The sequence below is a fragment of the Bubalus kerabau genome, chromosome 17 (assembly GCF_029407905.1).
Source record: "Bubalus kerabau isolate K-KA32 ecotype Philippines breed swamp buffalo chromosome 17, PCC_UOA_SB_1v2, whole genome shotgun sequence".
Classification (NCBI taxonomy): Eukaryota; Metazoa; Chordata; class Mammalia; order Artiodactyla; family Bovidae; genus Bubalus; species Bubalus kerabau.
Window position 1 is genome coordinate 17,460,074 of NC_073640.1, and position 18,487 is coordinate 17,478,560.

At 59.5% G+C, this 18,487-nt stretch overlaps 1 protein-coding gene across 15 annotated transcripts in view; it reads right to left on the minus strand.

Annotated features, from left to right (window-relative positions):
- Positions 1-314: 314 nt before the first annotated feature.
- The window catches only part of ANKRD11 (ankyrin repeat domain containing 11), a 119,261-nt gene continuing 101,088 nt past the window's right edge, over positions 315-18,487 (minus strand). For 12 of the 15 annotated variants that reach the window (XM_055553144.1, XM_055553152.1, XM_055553142.1 and 9 more), the window contains 9 exons: positions 16,220-16,390; positions 15,922-16,125; positions 15,299-15,441; positions 13,070-13,217; positions 6,397-12,788; positions 4,676-4,774; positions 4,462-4,605; positions 3,182-3,274; positions 315-1,302 (listed from right to left, as the gene is read on the minus strand). In XM_055553144.1, coding sequence (XP_055409119.1) covers positions 1,117-1,302; positions 3,182-3,274; positions 4,462-4,605; positions 4,676-4,774; positions 6,397-12,788; positions 13,070-13,217; positions 15,299-15,441; positions 15,922-16,125; positions 16,220-16,390 — 7,580 coding nt within the window. In that variant the 3' untranslated portion in view covers positions 315-1,116. Of the gene's footprint in view, positions 1,303-1,872; positions 2,166-2,845; positions 3,006-3,181; positions 3,275-4,461; positions 4,606-4,675; positions 4,775-6,396; positions 12,789-13,069; positions 13,218-15,298; positions 15,442-15,921; positions 16,126-16,219; positions 16,391-16,815; positions 16,913-18,487 lie in introns of those variants that run through there. The other 3 variants (XM_055553157.1, XM_055553155.1, XM_055553156.1) reach the window with 3 other exon arrangements.

The window sequence follows — 18,487 nt, forward strand, 5'->3', positions numbered from 1 at the left end:
CGTGTCCTAGGTGGGCACCCTGCGTGGCGGGGTCCCATGGGGAGCTGGGATACCAGGGATCCATGTTTGCACTGCCCAGGGCACCAGCTGTCCCATGGCTCACGCCTTGCCTGTCTCCTCCTGCTCTGATGGGCCCTGGGGACACAGCCTCTGGGTGACCCCCACCCTCAAAGCCACCTGGTTGTGAGCAGAGGACAGCCCCTCGGGTCCCAGTAAGGGCAGGAAAGGAGGTGCAAGTATAATTTGTTTCAAAAGGAAAAAGGTTGAAGGCATTCAGGTTTCCAGGGAGGGACCCCTCCCCTCACAGCCACATCTGCCCTCCTGAGAGGGGTTGTGTACAAAGAGCATGTAATTAATTTATTTATTTCTTTACACATAACTGAAGTGATGTTACAGTACATAAGTTATTTACAACTGTGCAGTAATGTGTTGCAAAATAAATTATCTAGAAGGCAGCAAAAGTACATTGTGAACGTGTATAAAACTGTACAGCGTTTACGGGTACACTTTTTATATGATTATTGGCTCTGTAGTGTTTCAAGTTATGTTCTCAGAAAGAGAAACAAAATGCCCAAGATTAAAGGAAAAAATATACAAACCACATGGATTTGACTCCATTAAAAACACAACTGAGTGTCCTGCCTCCGTGTCCCTGTGAGGCAGGCGGGCGGGCGGCGCAGCCAGGCCCTCGCCCGGCCCAGCGTCCTGGCCCCGGTCTGAGGCCCGAGCCATCGGCAGCTTCGTGGTGACAGGATGGCAGCCGGCCGGTGCTCTCCCCACCCTCTGACCAGAGACCGCTGCTGCTGAGGGGTAGACGCCTTAGTTTTATTCTCGAGTCGATCAAAAATGGAACCAGGAATTTAAAGACTGCTCTCCATCCTACAGCTCCTGAGATGCCTGCGTAGCCGCTGGAGAAGAGCCCGAGGCCACCGTGCCCACGCCTGTGCCCCCGGCTCCGCGTCCTCCCGCGGGGGCTGGTGGGAAGGAGGCACACCAGGGACCCAGCGCGGTTTCTCCCTAGGCGTCCCCACTGGGGACATGGTCTCCTCCCGCCGCCTGGACTCGGCAGCAGACGTCAGGGGGCTCGCCTGTGTCCTGTGCAGCTGTCCCTGCGCATCAGGCCGGCAGGAGCACAAAGTCGTCATTGACATCGACCATGGGCACGTAGAAGGACGGCACCTCGTTCACGCACAGGGACTTGTGCCCGGCGGGGTCCAGCTCCTGGACCTTCAGCTGCCACTCCATCCTCTGCACGGCATTGAGAGCCGCTGCCTCGTGCTGCTGCCGCATCAGGAGACACGTCTGCACGGGAAATGTGGCAGGTGAGAGGGAGCAGAGACCCTGCCGCCCACTCCCCCTGCCGAGGCACTTCTGCGAGGTCGGGGTGGGGGAACCCTTTTAAGCTCTGGCCTTGGGACGGCCTCTCGCATCTGGGTCTCATCCTGCCCAGTGAGTGGCCTTGCTGAGCACACAGGCGTCTGTCCATCCCTGCTTCATGCCCCTGTGCCTGGGGGTTTCGCCTCTAGTCAGAACTTGTAGCAGTTTTGCTTTTCTCTTTTCATTTTACAATTACTTTATTTATGGCTGGTGAGATTGGCTTAACATTTGCATTCTCAGTATTAGAAATAGGTACCAAGGCAAACAGACTAATACAAAGTCTGTGCTGTGTATTTCACATTAAGAATGCAGAGTGTTGGAATGAGGACGGTACCTGGGTTAGCCAGATGAGTCACAACCCGAGGCAGCACGTGTGGACTGGGAGGGGAGGTGTGAGGGAATGGGGGTGTGGGGCATGTTTTGGGAACACATGGGAGATAGACGCATGGCGGGTGGGAGCACAGACTCGGGTTAACAGACTTAACGATGTGACAGTGATTGTGCAGGAAGCTCATCTTCTTTTCTTAGATGAGCACACAAACATCTAGGGCAGGATATCACAGTCTCTCAATTGCTTTAAAATAATTCAGTTTAAAAAACTATTTCAGAACTAAGCCCTGTGTGCACCAGCAGGCCAGGCGTCCTCGGCACGCAGTCACTCATGACCCTCAGAGTCGCGCTGCTCTTACTTAATTTAAGGTACTACGTAGTGTCTCCATCTCTGGGTGCTCCCGAGCCTGAGCTACTCCTGGGCTTCTGAACTGCTGTACAGTCCGAGTTTTCAGTGACTGAAATGAAACTGTTAGGCTGAAACCCCGTGACACCCCACAGGCATGCCTGTTTACCCAGAAAACTGCCCTGAAGATGCGGGACCTGAGGAGGGTGGCCTGTCTCCTAGTGGGACCTCGTCCACCCTGTGGTCCCAAACGAGCGGCCACGCGCAAGGAGCCCGTTCCACGGGGGTGTGGCCATTTCATGCCCCTGCACTCTCTATTCCTCACCAGTTTCTTTTTCTGTCCATTACTTTTTAAGTTCTTGGCACATTAAGGAAATTTAGACTCACGTGGTCTTTTTAATGTACCAAGTCTCATTTTACTTTGGTCAAAAAGTATCTCCCTATAGCAAAGTTTTCCAGGCAGCTCCCTTCAGGCAGGCTGGTGGTGGGAGGACTGACCATGTGACCTCCACACCTTGGAGCTTGTCAGAAACACGGCCTCAGCCAAGCCTGAACGCCCTGTAAGCTGTTGCCTCTCTGCTCTGGGCCCCTGGCCACCCCCTTGGGTATGGTGCTGGGGGCAGGGGTCACCGAGGTAAGGTTGGGGTGAGGCTGGCAGCCCAGCGTGGAACCTGGGTCTCGCCTCCATCAACTCCACACTCAGCAGGCCCTGCCTCATGGGCGCTACCCTGCAGCAGGCGCATCACTGCTGGTGTGTGTTCACGCGCCTACAGAGGAGGACGTGCTTCTTACTTGCTAAGCTCTCTATCTCCCCCCTGTCCTCTGCCTGCTGCACTGGTCAGCACATCCAGGGCAGGGCTGCTGGTGGATGCTGTGACCTTTGAGGAGGGTCAAGGTGGGGTCCCACAGAGGTCTGACCGCCAGCTGGTGACAGGAGCTGCTCCCCGCACACCTGGACAGGAGGGAAGACACTCTAAGAGGCAACATGGGGGCGGGGAGGCCTCGCTCGCTTGCTGCCAGCTGGGCTCAGAGCCAGTGTGAAGCTGCCTCCTCCACACGCAGCTCCACAGCAGCCGCCCCCACCCGGAGAGCCCGGCCCGCCGCTGCCGCTCAGGGAGGGGGGCTCACCTTCATGCGGTCGTACTTGTCGTCCACGTCCTGCAGCCAGGATATGAACTGGCGGGCGTTGAACCTGTCCCGCACTGACTTGTTCTCATCGCCCTGCAGGGAGAACCAAGTGCACGTGAGCGTCCGGGAGGGGCAGCTTCCTGGCGGTCAAGATCCGCCCCCCTACTTGGGGTGCAGGTGCTGGAACCCCAGTGTCCCCACATCAAGGGCCAACCGGCAGGACACACCCCCACCCTCCTTATGGGCCCAACAGCCGCCCCCCAACACTGTCCAGGGTGGAGCCGCCCTGCAGGTGACTCTGGACCCCCTCAGGGTGGGCCCACGATGGCATCTGTCCAGTTTCTTCTTTGTGAAAACTGCAAGTGGTTTTTTTCTTTGAAAAGGACATTTGGGAGGCCTGAGGTGGCTGAGGGCCCCTGCGGTGGACAGCGGTTTAGGAGTGGACCAGGTGTCCCCACCGGCTCCTGGCGGCTGGGTGGGCGGGGCCTCTCCCCAGACCCGCAGGCAGCCACCTGCCTGAGGGGCCCCAGCCCAAGACCTCCCGTCTCTGGACCTTCAAAAGGAAGCCCAACAACGCCCTTTCAAGGTCAGGAGATCCTTTTTCCTTTTAGATGCAAAAAGCAAAACTTCTATCTAACCAATTAATGCTTTTTTGTTTTACGAAAAACATGTCACTGCTGGCACATTTTGAAGTTTTGTATCCTTAAAGATAACCACTGTTACGTCACATGTGGCCAGCCTCCATGTATGCCAGTGGTTGGGGGACGGGAGCCTGTTAGGGAACTTGGTGCCAAGGCCTGAACAGAGACAGAGGCAGAAGGCAGGCCCGGAAGGACACACTCTGGGCTGTTTTCAGAGCTGCAGCGGCTGATGAGAGTAGGTCAGGGTGCATACAAGTCAGCTTGCTTTTTGCACATTAGATCTCTGACATGTCCATGCATAGGGTGGGGGCCCTGAGGGGTACAGGCTCCACCTACTGGGACAGAGGTGGGCTGGACCCTTGGAGTGGACACATGGGGCCACTCTAGAGGACCGACGAGGCAGATCGTGTGTTCTTACAGGTGGCACCCTGGACCCTGCCCCAGACCGGCGAGTCACTGGTAATGGCCCCTGGGCCTGCCTTCTGTCAGTGGCAGCACCGCGTCCCCAGGGCGACAGTCTCTCTGGGTCCTCTGCTCAGGAGCTCAGGAAGCCCCAGGGCAGCCGCTCTGGCTGCTTGTGTCCGAAATTCATGTGAGCTTCAGAGGAAATGGTCAGCAGACGCCCAGCCCACGCCCCACCTGGCTCTCCAGCGGCATGTTGTACACCTCTGAGTCCAGCAGCATGGTGCAAGCGCTGAACGGCACCGCCTGGTTCGCGATGGTCCTCGCCGCCCGGCAGTGGACCCGCAGGATCTCCTGTTCGCAGGAGACGATCAGCTTTTCCTGAAGAAGAGGGGCCGGTGAGCTGAGAGGGTGGGAGCTGGGTGCCCTGGGCCCACGGCTGCACACTCACCCGCTCGATGCTGTGCTGCAGGCGAAGCTTCCCCCGGACGGCCTCCTGCTGCTTGAACAGCTCCTTCAGGGGCTCTGCCAGTGAAGGTGGGGGCGCGATCTGTGGTCACAGGAGAGATGGGCTCATCAGGGGCCAGGAGCCCACAGCATCTGGATGCTTGTCCCTGAGAGCAGGTGAGTGAGCCCCCCTGCCCCAAGGGAGCTGCAGGCACCTGTGAAGAGGGCAGGGGAGGAGGAGGCAAGGGAAGCCAAGAACTGGGGGTCTGCACTGCTACCTTGGTACGGTCAGGGGACAGAGGACCAGCAGAGTCCTCTGCTGTTTACCACAGGCTTCACGCACCGAGTAATGTGAGGCATACTGGGACGCAGCTGCCCAGAGGCAACAGAAGAGTGGGCTTGCCCGTCTCCCCAGGGTGTAGGGCTTGCCTGGCCACTTTTGAAGAGACGCTGCCAGGCCAGAGAAGCCCATGGATGCCGGCAGCCACCCCCCAGGGAGAAGCCAGTGCAGGAAACGTGCAGCCATGACCATGGGCTGGAGGGGGCAGGAGGGAGGAACAGCCCCCAGCTGCAGACAGACCGTCTAAAGGGCTGCACTTGAGGCCCACACTTAAGGTATTTGCTGTCTTCCAATCTTTTGGTTTAAAATTAGCTCAAAACTTGAAAAGGGAAACCCCAGCTGGGTCTCTTCAGCTGCTGGCCTGCCCCCTCAGGGCCCAGGGCACCTGGCAGATGTCTCCGTCAGGGTCTCGGCCCTGAGAACCCCTCCTCCTACTCCTGAGGGTGGAAGCCCAGGCCCACCTGCGGGGCGGCCTGCTGTGACCCCGAGCCCTGCACCTCAGATAGGTTTGAGACTGGCACACACGCAGGCTGCTGCAGGTGAACTCGAGTGGCAGGGGGGCACAGCACCCTTGGCTGTTGCCTGGTTTCTAGTTCCAAGTGTTCTACAGACAATCAGCAGAAAAGTCCCTCTTACTGAACAGAGATCCCAGGACAGGTTCCTGAACCTAGTGCCTCAGGCCCCGTCTGTCTGAGGACAGGCCCCCCTGAGCCTGATGGACAGAACAAGAGGAAAGCTGGGTTTTCCGCAGAGAAGGGGATGGTGTCGAAAAGCGAGGCGAGGTAGTGCACACGTGTGAACAGGTGGCGCCTGGGGAGCATCACGAAGCTCAAGCGGCCAGGCTCTGGCTACAGGTGGAGAAAGGTGGCCCAGGTGGGCTCTCCTGGCCATGAACCCCGTGCCTGCTCCCAGGTGGGGGGTGGGGGCCAGCCGAATGTGGAGGACATGCTTCTGCAGAGATCATGTGGCAGGACCTGCCCACGGCCCAGATGCAAGTACGGGGATGGGACAAGGGGTATGCACGGCTTGGATGGTCACAGCTGCGCAAATGTGGGGTGAACCACGGCGCAAGGGGGCAAGGTGGAGGCCTGTGTCTGGCAGGCCTGCTGGGTGGGGACCTGCTTCAAGGGGGCAGGAGCAGCGCCCTCCGGCCCCTGGGGAAGAGGGATCTAGGGCCAGGTTCTGTAGAGGCCTCGTGCTGTGGGAAGGGGAGCAGAGGGGGCTGGGCATGCCTGAGGCGGGTGGGCTGGGGTCCAAGCGCAAGGCAACCCGGTGGCTGTGGGGCAGGAGGCGGGAGGCGACACTGGGCAGTGTCGTGGGCAGATGGCGAGTGGCAGAGGCCAGCACGGAGGGGGCTGCTCCCCGCCTCTGGGGCGGGCACTCACCACGGGGATGTGCAGCTTGCTGAGTGGCTTGCCGTCCAGGAGGTAGGAGCCAGTGTAGGTGACATACTCTGCATAGCACTGTGGTGCCTGCGGGCTGATGTAGCACAGGATTTTGCGCTTCTCCTCAATCTTCTTCCGGATCTGCAGGTACTCAAAGTATGGGTTGGACCTGTCGCTGTGGTAAGGCTCGATGGCGTCCAGCTTGATGGCGTCCACGATGGCGGCCAGCGTCTGCTGGATCACCTCACGTGTCTGCCGCGTGGACGTGTGCATCTGCTGGGCCAGCTGCTGGCTGGAGCGCTGGAAGCGGCGTTTGCGTGGGTGCTGGGCCTGGGGGTCGTCGTCCTCAGAGCTGCGACCCTTGGCCCTAGGGGTGGGCGTGGGCGTGGGCTCCTTTTCGGTGGGTGGTGAGCTCTGCTTGTGCTGGTTGGCCAGCATCTGGGCACGGGTCCTGGTCATGCGCTGAGGGATCTCCTCCACCTTGGGTGCCTTCGGGGCCTCAGCTGTCGCTTTAGGTTCTGGTTCGGTGGATTCAGGCTGGACGCTGTCCGGGGGCCCCTCGAGCCCGGCACTGTCCTGAGGGCCGGCCCCATCTGCCACGTGGGCCTGAGCCGAGCCATCCCCGGGGGCATCGGGGGTGCTGTGGGGCGAGGCCGAGGCGTCTTGGCCCTCGGCCTCCTCATCCCCACTCCCTGGTGGACGCTGCTCTGAGAGAGCTGGTGTGAGCCCTGAGCCAGGGTGGGAGTCCTCAGGGGCTTTCCCGTCTGGCCCGGACCCTGCCTCTGCCGTGGCCTCAGGCAGCGCTGCTGGCTTTGGCTCCTCCGGGGGCTCTGGTGCAGCTTCGGTGGGGAGCCGGGCGGCCGCCTGGTCAGGAGGCAACACCAGCTGTTGGTCAGCAGCTGCCCCAGCAGCCTCCCCACCGCCCGGGAGCACAGGGGCCCCCAAGGGGGTGTTCTCTGGAGGAACAAGAGGACTCTCTTCCACAGGCTCTGCTTCCACGTCAGGAACGTCCTTGGTCTGGAGAGGGAGCTCTGGCAGTGAGAAAGGCCCCAGGTCGAGGTCGTCCTCGGCAGCAGGGAAGGCACCGGGCCAGGGCACCGGCTCCACCTGGCCGAGCGCTGACAGGTTGTGACCACCTTCCAGGAAATTATTCTCCAGGGGCCCCAGTGCCTCCACCTGAGCCACGGCCGTCACACACGCAGGCTCTGGGGGTGCGTCAGGGGGCGCTTCCGGAAGGGACTTGCAATTACTGAAAAAGGACTCCAGCCGGGAGGGAGGGGCGAACGGGGCCGACTCCTCGGAAGCAGAAACTGCGGCTGGGACTGCTCCCTCAGCCTTGTCCTTAGCTTCCAGTCCCGGCTCGGGGACCGGCAGAGGGTATGAGACAGGGGACCCCGGGTAAGGGGGCTCAGGATGGAGCGACTCGGCGGGGCAGAAATGTTTCGGGGACTCGGGGAACCTCTGTGGGGACTTCAGTAGGAGGTCCGACCCCACAGGCCAACCGGCCGTGTCACCGGGAGCACCCCCAATAAGGCCAGGGGGCAGGCCCTGCTCTGCAGCAGCAGGATGCGCCCATTCGACCGGCTCCTCTGTGATGACCGTGCTGAAGGGGCCCTCGTCCAGGGGCTCCAGGAAGCTGGGCTCTGGGGGGATGATGGCTGCAGTGGCCTGCTGGTCCTCCGTGGCATCCAGGGGAATACCGAGGTCGGGGGGGAGGGCCCCCTCCATGGACGGGGCCAAAAGCTCATCTCTGTGTGAAGGGGAAGACTTGGCTTGTAAACCAGCAAAGGCGCCCTCTGGGGAGGGGGTGAGGTTGACTGTGGCCGCAGGCGGGCAGTGCAAGGTGTCGACTTTGGGGGAGGGCATGCCGTAGTCCGGGGAGTAATATCCTGGAGACAGGCAGGCGAACTTCTCCGCGGGTGCTGGAGGGCCAGGGGCCTTGTCCTCGGGGTGCTGCCCTGGTGAGCCGTAGCTGGGTGCAGCGGGGACGCTCTGCTGTCTGAACAGCTTGTCCCCGAGGCCAAACTCCTCCTCGGGGGTCCTCCTGACGTCCACAGAGACCGAGCGGTAAAGGTTCGTGCACAGTGGCCTCGTTGGTGTCTGGCCTGGGGTCTCTGAAATCCCACTTGTGGCCACAGAGAACCTGTCAAAGAAAGAGGGTGAGCAGGCGCTGGCAGAGGTGCTGGACATCGGCTGGGGGTCCGTGCAGTCAAACATGAGGTCGGGGTAGTCATCGGCGCTGCAGGACGGGGTCCGGGGCGTGTGCATGGCCTCCTCGTAGCTGGGGCAGGACACCACCGAGGCGGGGGTGGGGACCCCAGTGGGCCGGCCATGGTCAGGCCTGGGGGACGCAGGCAAGACCTCTTTCATGTGGGGTCCTGCCAGCCAGTCCCGGGGGTCTACTGCTAGTCCCTGGTGGGGCTTGTTCTCAGTGGCGGGGGCAGGAGGAGCTGACTCCTTAGGTTTTCTGTCCTTTGGGGTGAGGTCGGGCCCAGGTGGCTTCTTGGGCGGGCCGTCCAGACTCTTCTTGCGTGCGTCCTCTGCGGGCCGCGCCTTCTCCTTGAGCTTGGGGTCCCCGGAGCGGTGCCGCAGCTTCTCCATCTGCCTCATCCTCTCCTTGTGCCGCTTGTGCCGCTCCTCGATCTCCAGGTCCTTCTGGGACAGCATCCGCTCGAAGCTGGTCATCATCAGGTCCCCGTCACCCAGAAGCTTCTCCCGAGGCCGCACGTCTTTCTTGCCCGGGTCTCTGGTCGGAAGCAGCTTGTCGTTTCCGTTGCTGAGCTTTGTGGGGTCGCCCTTCTCCTTCTCGGGATTCTCCTTGATCTTCTCCTTCAGCCTGGCCTCGCCGAGCTTCCCACCCTCGTCCTTGGCCTTGTCTCGGAAGGTGCCGGGGGCGGTGTCCCTGGCTGGGGGCTTGGGCTCCTCGCGATGGTGCCGGTGCCGCTCCTTGTCCTCCCGCCACCGCTCGCGGTGCTTCTCCCGCCGCCGCTTCTCCTTCAGGAGGCTGAGGGCGCTGGAGCCGTAAGGCCGCAGCTCCTTCTCCACCTTCTTGGGGGGCTCTCGTTCAGGATCATTTTTCTCCTTCTTTTCGGTAGAAAACAATTCGAGAGCTTTATCCAGCTCATCCTCTGCGTCAGCCTTGGCGCCGTAGGAGGCGCCATAAGCGTCGCTGTCCAGGAGCTCCTTCTCGTACTGGCTGGCGTCCTTCCGGCTGCCTGCGTCCTTGTAGTCGTCACTCTTGTCCTTCTTCTCGAGCTTGTCCTTCTTGCCCCGCTCTCGATCGTGGCTCTTCTTGGAGGACGACGAGGCATGCCGGTGCCGCTCCCTCTCCCGCACCCGCTCCTCTAGGGGCTCTGGAAAGGACACGTCCAGGAGGGCGCTGAGGCTGGGGTCCTGGCCACGGTCGGGGAAGCCGTCGGAGGATGCCTCACTGGCCTTGTCGTTGGAGTCCTCGCGGAAGTCCTGCAGGGCCTCCTCCTCCAGCCGTTCCAGCAGGCTCTTCTCCGCCTCAGCGCCCTTGCTGGCCTTCCTCTCGCGGCCCTGCTCGCGGTCCGGCCTCTCCCGGTGCCTGGTCTTGGCCTTGTCCTCCACAGGGGGCCTTTTCTCCCCCTTCTCAGGTGGCTTCTGCTTGCTCCTCTTGTCCTGCACAGAGTCCACAGATGTGCGGTCCTTCCTGTCCTTCTTCTCCTTGTGCTTCTCGAAGGTCTTCTCCCTCCTGTCCTTCGCCCCGTCCGCGGCCCCCTTCTCCTTCTTCTTCTCCCTCATCTCTTTGTCCTTCTGCTTCTCAGCATGGGCTTGCCTGTCGGCTGAGTGTTTCCGGTGCCGGTCAGGGGGGTGCAGCTCCCGCCCGTCCTCTCTCTCGGGGGGGCCGTCCCCCCGCCCCTCACTCGCCTCCCCGACTTTGAATCCGCTTGCTGTGTAGTCGTCTTTTTCATCTTCACTTTCATCTGTGAAGATATCTGCAATATACCAGCTTTTCTCTTTGCCCTTTTTCTCGTCTTTTTTTTCAGAGAAGTCCTCGGAGAGGAGTCCAGGGAAGGCCTTCTCCCGTTTGTCTCTGCCTTGATCAAGGGACGCCTTCCTCTCCTTGTCTTTGCTGTGCACGTCTTTATGCTTTTCCTTGGCATCCTTTTTCTCTTTAAAACACTTATCAAACTCTCTGTCCCTCTGACATTTCTCAAGGATGAGTTTTTCGCTTTTGTCCTTGTCGCTGGACTTCTCCTTGTGTTTCTCCAGCTTCAGCTTCTCCTTCTTCTCCTTCTCCCTCCCCGGGTGGTGCCTTTCCCAGGGCTCCAGGCTCTTCCCAAAGTCACAGCCATACTCCTTCAGGTCCTCCCTGTGTGCCTCCTCGGGCTTCACGCGCCCATCTCTCCGCTCCTTAGCAGCCTCGGGGGGCTCCTTCCGGTCCCGGCTGCCCTCTGTGGACTCACGCCGCCGTTTGTCCTTCTCGCAGAGAAAGCTGGGGACGACCCTGTGCCTGTCAGCCACGTGCTCTCGCCGCCGCTCCAGGCTGTCCCTGTCCTTCTTCCGAGAGAAGATGTCCCTGTCACCGCGCTTCTCCCGGGCCTTGCTCTCCCGCCTTTTCTCCTTGCTGTCCTCCTTCACCGTCTCCAGGATCAGCCTGGCCACAGAGTCGCTCTTCATGTCCCTGTAGTCTGTCACTGGGGAGTCCCAGCTGTCTTCCCCTTTGAAATCGAAGGAGGAATCTGACAGGTCCGAGAACCAGCGATCCTGCTGGTCGTCAGAGAGACTGAACTTGGTGTCTTCGTTTTCCAGAAACTGACTTTTGTTACAGTACTCATCAAAAGCAGAGTCCTCCCGATACCCTTTTTCTTTTCTGAGTTTTTCTTTATCCTCCTTGAAGATCTTCTCCTTCTCTTTGGGAATTTTTTCCTCCTTAAAGTCATTCTTTTTCTCTAACTTTGAGGGCCTGTCTTTGGACTTCTTCTTTCTTTCCTCTTTGTAGAGCCGCAGCTTCTCCTCTTTAGGAGACTTTTCCTTCAGCAGCCTCTCCTTCTCCGCCTTGTTTGAACGGTCCTTCTCCTCCCGGAAGGCCCTGCCCCCGTCCTTGTTCAGGTCCCTGATTCTCTTCAGCGACTTCTCCTCTCTGGAGACCTTGATCATCTCGTCCTTAAAGAGCCAGTCTTTCTCTTCCGACTTCATCTTGCTGAGCTTCTCCTCTTTCTTGCAGTGGTCTCGCTCATGCTTCAGGCCCTTCAGCTTGTTCTCAGCAGGCACGTCGTCCAGGAGGATGGCCTTGTCCGCCCTCTGCTTCGAGTCCTCATACTCGTAGGTAAAGCTCTTCAGCTTCAGTTCCTGGCTGACAGAGCACAACCCCTTCTCCTTGCTTTTGTGTTTATGTTTAGTCTTGTGTTTCTTGACGACTTTGCCCTCCTTGTCCAGCTTGGGGATGGCGCCATCCCCACTCGGGTGAAAGGAGTTCTTCCTGTCGGGTAGCGTGCCCTGCAGGCCGGCCCTCTTTTTGTGCTCCTGTCTCTTCCTGACTGGCTTCAGTGACTCCACGCTGGAGCCTTCGGAGGAGCCATCAGACTCACTGCTCAGTCTTGTCCTGGTGGAGTCTGATAAGGAGCTGACCTCAGACCAGGCGGGAGAGGAAATGGTTTTCCAATTGTCTGTCCGCCAGTGCTTGGCGTGTGGGTCCGCATGGCCGGTATTATGCTTCTGGGCGGTGGAGCTGCCGTGGGATGAGGTGGAGGAGGCGGACAGGGAGCTGAACAGGGCGGGGTCCTTCAGCACCAGCGGGGACTCCTTGAGGCAGCCCGGGCTGCCTGCCGAGTCCCCGCCATCCTCGCCACTCTCGGAGGACTCACTCTCAGACTCGGACGAGCAGAACGTGTCGCCCCTCTTCCCAAACCGCACTTCTTTGCCCTTTATTTCTTTCTTTCGCTTCTTTTTCACTTTATTTCTTTCCTTCTGCTGCTTGCAGTTCGAAGGCTCCCGGGTCTTGTTGCCGGGCAGCATGGTGTGGGCTGAGAGTCTCAGCTTCTCCCCCGCCCCCACGGCGACGCCGACGTCTTCCTCGTCGGACGTGTCCGACAGGATGCGATGAGACGCCTTCTTTGGTGCAATCGTGCTGTTTTTAGTGTAGCTTTTCACTTCCATTTTGGGTATAGAAATAAAACTATTTGACTTGGCTTCTCTTCTGTAGTCCTTTTTCAGTAAGTGTTTGTCATCCACTGGCGGGGTTCTGTCCTGCTCGTCATCTTCGTCAAACTCATACTCGTCCTTGACCGGGGTCACGGTTTTCTGCGGCTCTGGATTCTTGGCCTTGTGCTTTAGGCCCTTCTCAAACTCAGAGTCTGTGTTATTGCCATCGACCGAGCTGGAAGGTGCGAACGACGGGGCGTCCTCCTCCTCCTCCTCGGAGCTCTCTGCAGGAACAGGGAGAAAGGAGTCAGGAGCTGTTCAGGCAGGGGCAGTGGCAGACAAGCCCAGAACTTGAATAACTTGACTGAGGCTGGCCCTGGGCCGAGTGGCCAGATAGGAGTCTGCACAGACACGGGGCTGGAGGCCTTGCACCAGAGTCCCACCCAGGGTGGGGTGCCCTCACAGTCTGGAAGTTCTCACCGGTGCCGGGCATCCAAACAGGCTGCCTGCAGTGAGACCACCTGTCCTGCCCCCTGCCTGCCCCGCTCCCCACCCCAGCACTGACCAGCTGAGCTCTCCTCGCTAGACGTGTAGGTGCCCTTGCCCAGAAGCAGGTTCACCATGGTCGGGGAGCTGGCCACCTTCAGCGGTGTCTCGCCCTTCCTGTTGCTCTGCTGAGGGTTCCCTCCGTACCGGAGCAGCAGCTTCACCACCTGTGTAGCAGTGAGAGGCACATCAGGGACGTGAGGAACGTGGAGCAGCCACCGCACCACCGCCTGCTCATAGGGTCTGAGCATGCTGCCCACCGGGCCTCTCCCCACCACAGACCCATCACACAGGTTCCTGGTATTTGGTCCAAAGTTTTGTACTGGGTAAGGGTGGGGGTGGGAGGGCTGTTACAGACTAGGGAAAACAAAGACCAAGCTTCCACAAGCACGTGTATTTCATGTTTTTTATTTTGAAAGTAAGATTGCCTGTTTCTACTTTGTGCCCAGGACAGCTGAACCCAAGGAGAGGCGGTCCTTGACGTGTCATACTTTATAGAGACGAAGGTCTGTGATGACCCTGTACCCAGCAAGTCTATCAGCACCATTTCCCTGAGGGCATTTGCTTCCTTGGTGTCTCTGTGTTACATTTTTAGTAATAATGTATTTTTCTCCTTTCTTTCAGGCCCTGCCATGCCTCATTTGGGATCTTAGTTCCCTGACTCGGGGTGGAACTCGTGCCTCCTGCCGAGTAAGCATGGAGTCCTAAGCACTTGACCTCCAGGCAAGTCTTGAAATAACATATTTTTTAAGTGGGGCGCAGTTAATGTTTTACACTCTTTTTTGATGTGGTCCATTTTTAAAATCTTTATTGAATTCGTTAAGATTTGCTTCTGTTTCTGTTTTTCTAGGCTGTGAGGCATGTGGAATCTTCACTCCCTGACCAGGGGCTGAAGTGGCATCCCCTACATTGGAAAGCGAAGTCTTGACCACAGGCAAGGCCCCTAGTTGACGTGTCTGTCTTGACGAACAAGTGCAGGCTGTTCACAGACACTGCCACCGCGCGCCCGACAGCGACCGTCCAGCGCAGGCAGTGTGCAGTGCGTCAGGAAACCACCGCTCCGCTGCCATCCTCGCTTCACTCCGGTGGCCTCCCCGCCCCTCCGGCGGCTGGCAGACTGGACAGGGGAGAGCAGTAACTGCATCTCCACTGCGGAAGCTCCCCTGCCCTCAATCACCACCGTGGACAACCCTGGGGCCAGAGGCTGGGCTCCAGGGCCGTGTCCTTGCTGTCTGTCAGCTGAGGGCCAGCCACCCCAGCTGCTGAAGGCCACCATGTTCCCAGCACTATGGGCCCTCCCTCTAGGACTAGCGATGCAGGCCAGTCCCCTTCACATGGAGAAAGGGTCTCTGCTGTACACACCCTTGTCCACCTGTACAGTCCAGGGTCACTTCCCATCTCCTAGTCTTCCAGCTCCCCTCTGCAGAGGCCCCCCGTCCTGAGGCCCCGTGTCCACAAGCCTCTGACTGCTCTCTAACAACAAGTTTAAAGATGAGCTTACAAACGCAGGCCTCATTTCATGTACACCTGCCCACTGCTCCGGGGATATTTTTAGCAAATCCTGGATATTTCATGAATTTTTCAGCCTATTTCTCTAAAAGGGCTCCTAAGAAAGAAAAACAAAACCCCTCTCATCTTCCCTAAAAGTTGCCTAATTCCTGACGTCAGCACTCAGGTGTCTGCAGGAGCTTTAGCATCTCGAGCCCTTCCCAACCTCTCCCGGCACCCATGTGTCATTGTCCCATTGTGCCCATCCCCCTGGCCGAGCTGCTGGTTCCCTGGCACCTGCCAGCAGTGACCAGCAGGGCCACCACCAAAGACCAGATGTCACACATCACCACGCTTGCCTCCCGTCTCTAGACAGGGGCCTTTTCAGGACATTGTGCTGTGGAAGTGGCCAGACCCTCACCTACACGTGTATCTCCAGTGTTGGGCCGGCACCCCAGGTGCTCACAGCCCCTGGGCTGGTCACACGGGTCACCCTGTGTGGCTGCACCCGTCCAAGGTGCCTGGTCTGACAGCACAGGGATGAGGACAGACAGAGCTCCCGTTCTGGGGCTGGCCACTCCACCTTAACATCCAGCCGTACCTGTGTGGCCAGAGCAGGACCCTGACACACAAGCCATGGCAGGTGTGCAGAAAGCTGGGCTGAGCTGGGGTGGGGGGTGGTCAAAGACTCACTTCCTGGTCGCCCTGCCACCAGGAAGCTGCAGCAGGCCCACCCGGGGGTCTGTGGGGAGGCACCCACCTTGTAGTGCCCGTTGTTGGCGGCATCGTGCAAGGGTGTGTCATCATCCAGGCCCTTGGTGTTCACCTCCGCGCCCGCAGCCAGCAGCTGCTTCGCAACATCATAGTAGCCTCGGTTACAGGCCTCATGCAATGCCGTCCAGCCTGGAAACAGACACTCAGCACGTATGTGACTTAACCCTCAAGGCCACTTCCACCTCGGGCGGCACAGGAAACTCTAAGGATGGGTGCCCAGCCTGGGTGTTCTTTCCTGGGGCACCTCTGGGTTGCCCATGACTGCTAGCGGTTAACCCTACAGACTAGGAAGCTGTGAAGGGTCCAGACAGGTGAGCAGCATCATCACACAGGAAAGCAGAGCAGGCCGTGGGTTTGGACAGGCCTCTGTGCAGCAAGCGCAGAGGCCTCCCAAGGAGTGACCACCCCATGGACTTGGAAAAATTGAAGGTAGCACCTCTTAAAATATCAGTATTCCTAAATTAGGTTTGGATCAAACATGTGGGGATCGTGCTCAGCAGGTGTTCTGGGGTCCTAGGCCTCCTGAAGAGGCAGCTCTGGGCACACAGGCAAGAGAAGAGGGTGCTGTGTCAGAAAGCCTGCCCCTGGTCCTACCCTCCGAGCGCTCACCCGCAAAGTCCTTGACGTTGACGTCCGCCCCCTCGCTGATAAGCTCCTTGATGCGCCGGGCATCCCCCCGGATGGCCGCCCGGTGCAGGCGGGTCTCCCCACGCTCGTTCCTCTTGTTCACTTTATCTTTGGTTTTTGAGGCAGAGTTGGGCGTCCCCTTCTGACACACTGTCGACTGGGAGGGGTGCTTTGGTGTCATGTCCACTGCAGGCCGAGGAGAGGACGGCAGAGGTTAGCAGGTGGGATCCACCACCGTCCAAGGGAGGGCGGCCCCCAGCCCTGGACCTCCTGGGCTCACCTGGGCTGTTGGCGGATTCCTCGGCCGTCATCTGCATGAGCAGAGCCACCTGCTGGCGCTCGGAGAGAGGGTAGCCAGCGCGGATCCCAGACAGCCCCATGCCGAAGAGCAGCCCGGCCTTGCGGGTGACGGGCTCCTTCCTGATCCGCTTCCGCTCAGGACCCTGCTTCTCTGTGAGGCGTGAGGGAGAAAGGGGACACTTCATGCCACGGAGCCCTCGACCCCGGAGCCTCACCTGGCCGCGCGGGAAGGGAAGGGACAGCTGGCGGCACGCAGGCCGCCCGGCATCACCTCTTCCGGCAGTAACCGTGCTGGGGACACGATTCCAACACCTCGTCACCAGCCACTGAAGCCAAGCCTGGCCCCCACCGACCATCCACTGCTCCAGGTACCTCCCCAGACCGTTCCCTGCACGCCAGGCGGCGGGACGGCCGACCCGAGTCCCCGCTCACACAGGACGGGCCTCGGTCTAGCAACTGCTTGTGCCTGTGGTCCAGGGCCTCCGCCCCACCCGCCTCCAAGACAGTTCAGATGTAAAATGCAAACACAGTTTAGAGACCCATGGAGAGGTCAAGGCTGACTGGGCGGTACTGTACCTTTCTTCTTGCTTCTAGGAGCCTCCATCTCATGCCATGGCGCTTCGAGGAGCGAACCAGCCTTGCAGTACCACGGCGTGGACTGAGCTGGAGGCATCTAAAGGCATCAACACAGAGCACTAACAAGATACGGGGCCAGCCCGGCGCCCCTCAGCCTCCTCACAGCAGGCACGCTGTGCTCCTCGGGCCCCTCACACACACCCTGTTGGCCACAGACAGCCACAGTGCCCGTGTCTTTCACGGGGCAGGGGTGATGGAGAGAAAAGCACTCCAACTCCTGGGATCAGGAGCCCAAAAAAAAGCTCATGGGAACTGGGGATCCACCAAGTCTCAGATCCCTCCCCTGCGTCCCTGTGCGTTTTGGGGGAGCCCCTGTGTGGGGTGTCCTAGGCCATGGGGTGCAGACCACAGGGTCGCCACGGGGGGCCACGCTTGAGAGGTTCTCCCTGCACCCCTGGGCTGGGTCAGACCCCAGAGAAGAGGCAGCGTCGCCACTCCCAGAACCCCATACCTTTACCGCTCACCACCTCAAGCCCTGCAAGTATATCACTTTCCATTTTCTTTTAAGAGTTTTCACTACTTCCTTAAACTGCTTGTTTATAAAAACTAGAGCTGTGACTTGCTGACAGCGCTCATCTGTGTCTTATGTGATCACCCCCCAGGCCACCCCACCAACTACTGATTTTTAACCAACCCACAAGGCAGAAGCCCAAGAAAGGAAATTCAGAAAAGATGCTCCTTATCATTGACCAAGAGCCCTGCTCCCCCACAAGCTGTGAAGGCAGTGAGGAGGGGGCGGTGCAGGGGCCCCAGCCTTGCACCGGACACGGCTGGCAGAGCAGGGACCTGGTGGCTCCAAGGAGTCCTGAGAAATGAAGCCATGGTGGATGGCAGTCAAGCTGCAGGGCCCGGCCCAGAAGCTACGCCACAGCTAAGTGGTCACCCGGATCTGTCTGGGCACAGTTTCGCACCGTGGAAGGGTGGCCGTGGGTGTCAGAACCCCTGTGCCCCGCCCCCTGGGAAGGGCCTCAGACAATCGGGGGGCGTGGCCTCCCAAGGGCTGCTGCCTAGGGACAATGCAGAAACGAATTCCCCAGAGACAAGGACAGAAGCAAAGCCTCCCACCAGGCTGCCCTGCCAAGTCCACGAGGTCGCCCTGGAAGCAAACAGACCAGCGCCACTTTTCTTGCGTTGCACAGAGGCCTTCGGGACAGACGCCATGCCCATGATTGTACAACACCAGAGGAACCTGGCAGAAGGGCCACAGCCGACTCTGTCTTCAAGCGGCTGTGCAGGCAGTGACACCCAGGGCCAGGGGTGCGCCTCGAGGGCTCCACCTGCACAGCTGTTAGTGGCAGCTGAGAAGCACCTGCTGCCCAGACACTGATCCCAGCTGCAAGGCAGGGCCCTGGGGACCCAGGCCTGCAGTCTCAGGAAGAACGAAGGCCACCCACAGGTACACCGAGCACATGGCAGGCAGGCCCCCTACCCTCAGGGATGGGGGAGCTGGAGGGCTGAAGCACCCCCAGCAGGAGTCCTCACGTGCCCGGTGTGAGGAGGTCTCACCCCACAGGTGGAAGTTTCCCAAGGCTTCACACAAAGGAACCCCTAAATGTAATCCTATCTCCTGAGATGCCGGCTTCTCCAGACTGAAGTGCAGTTTTTTTCTACA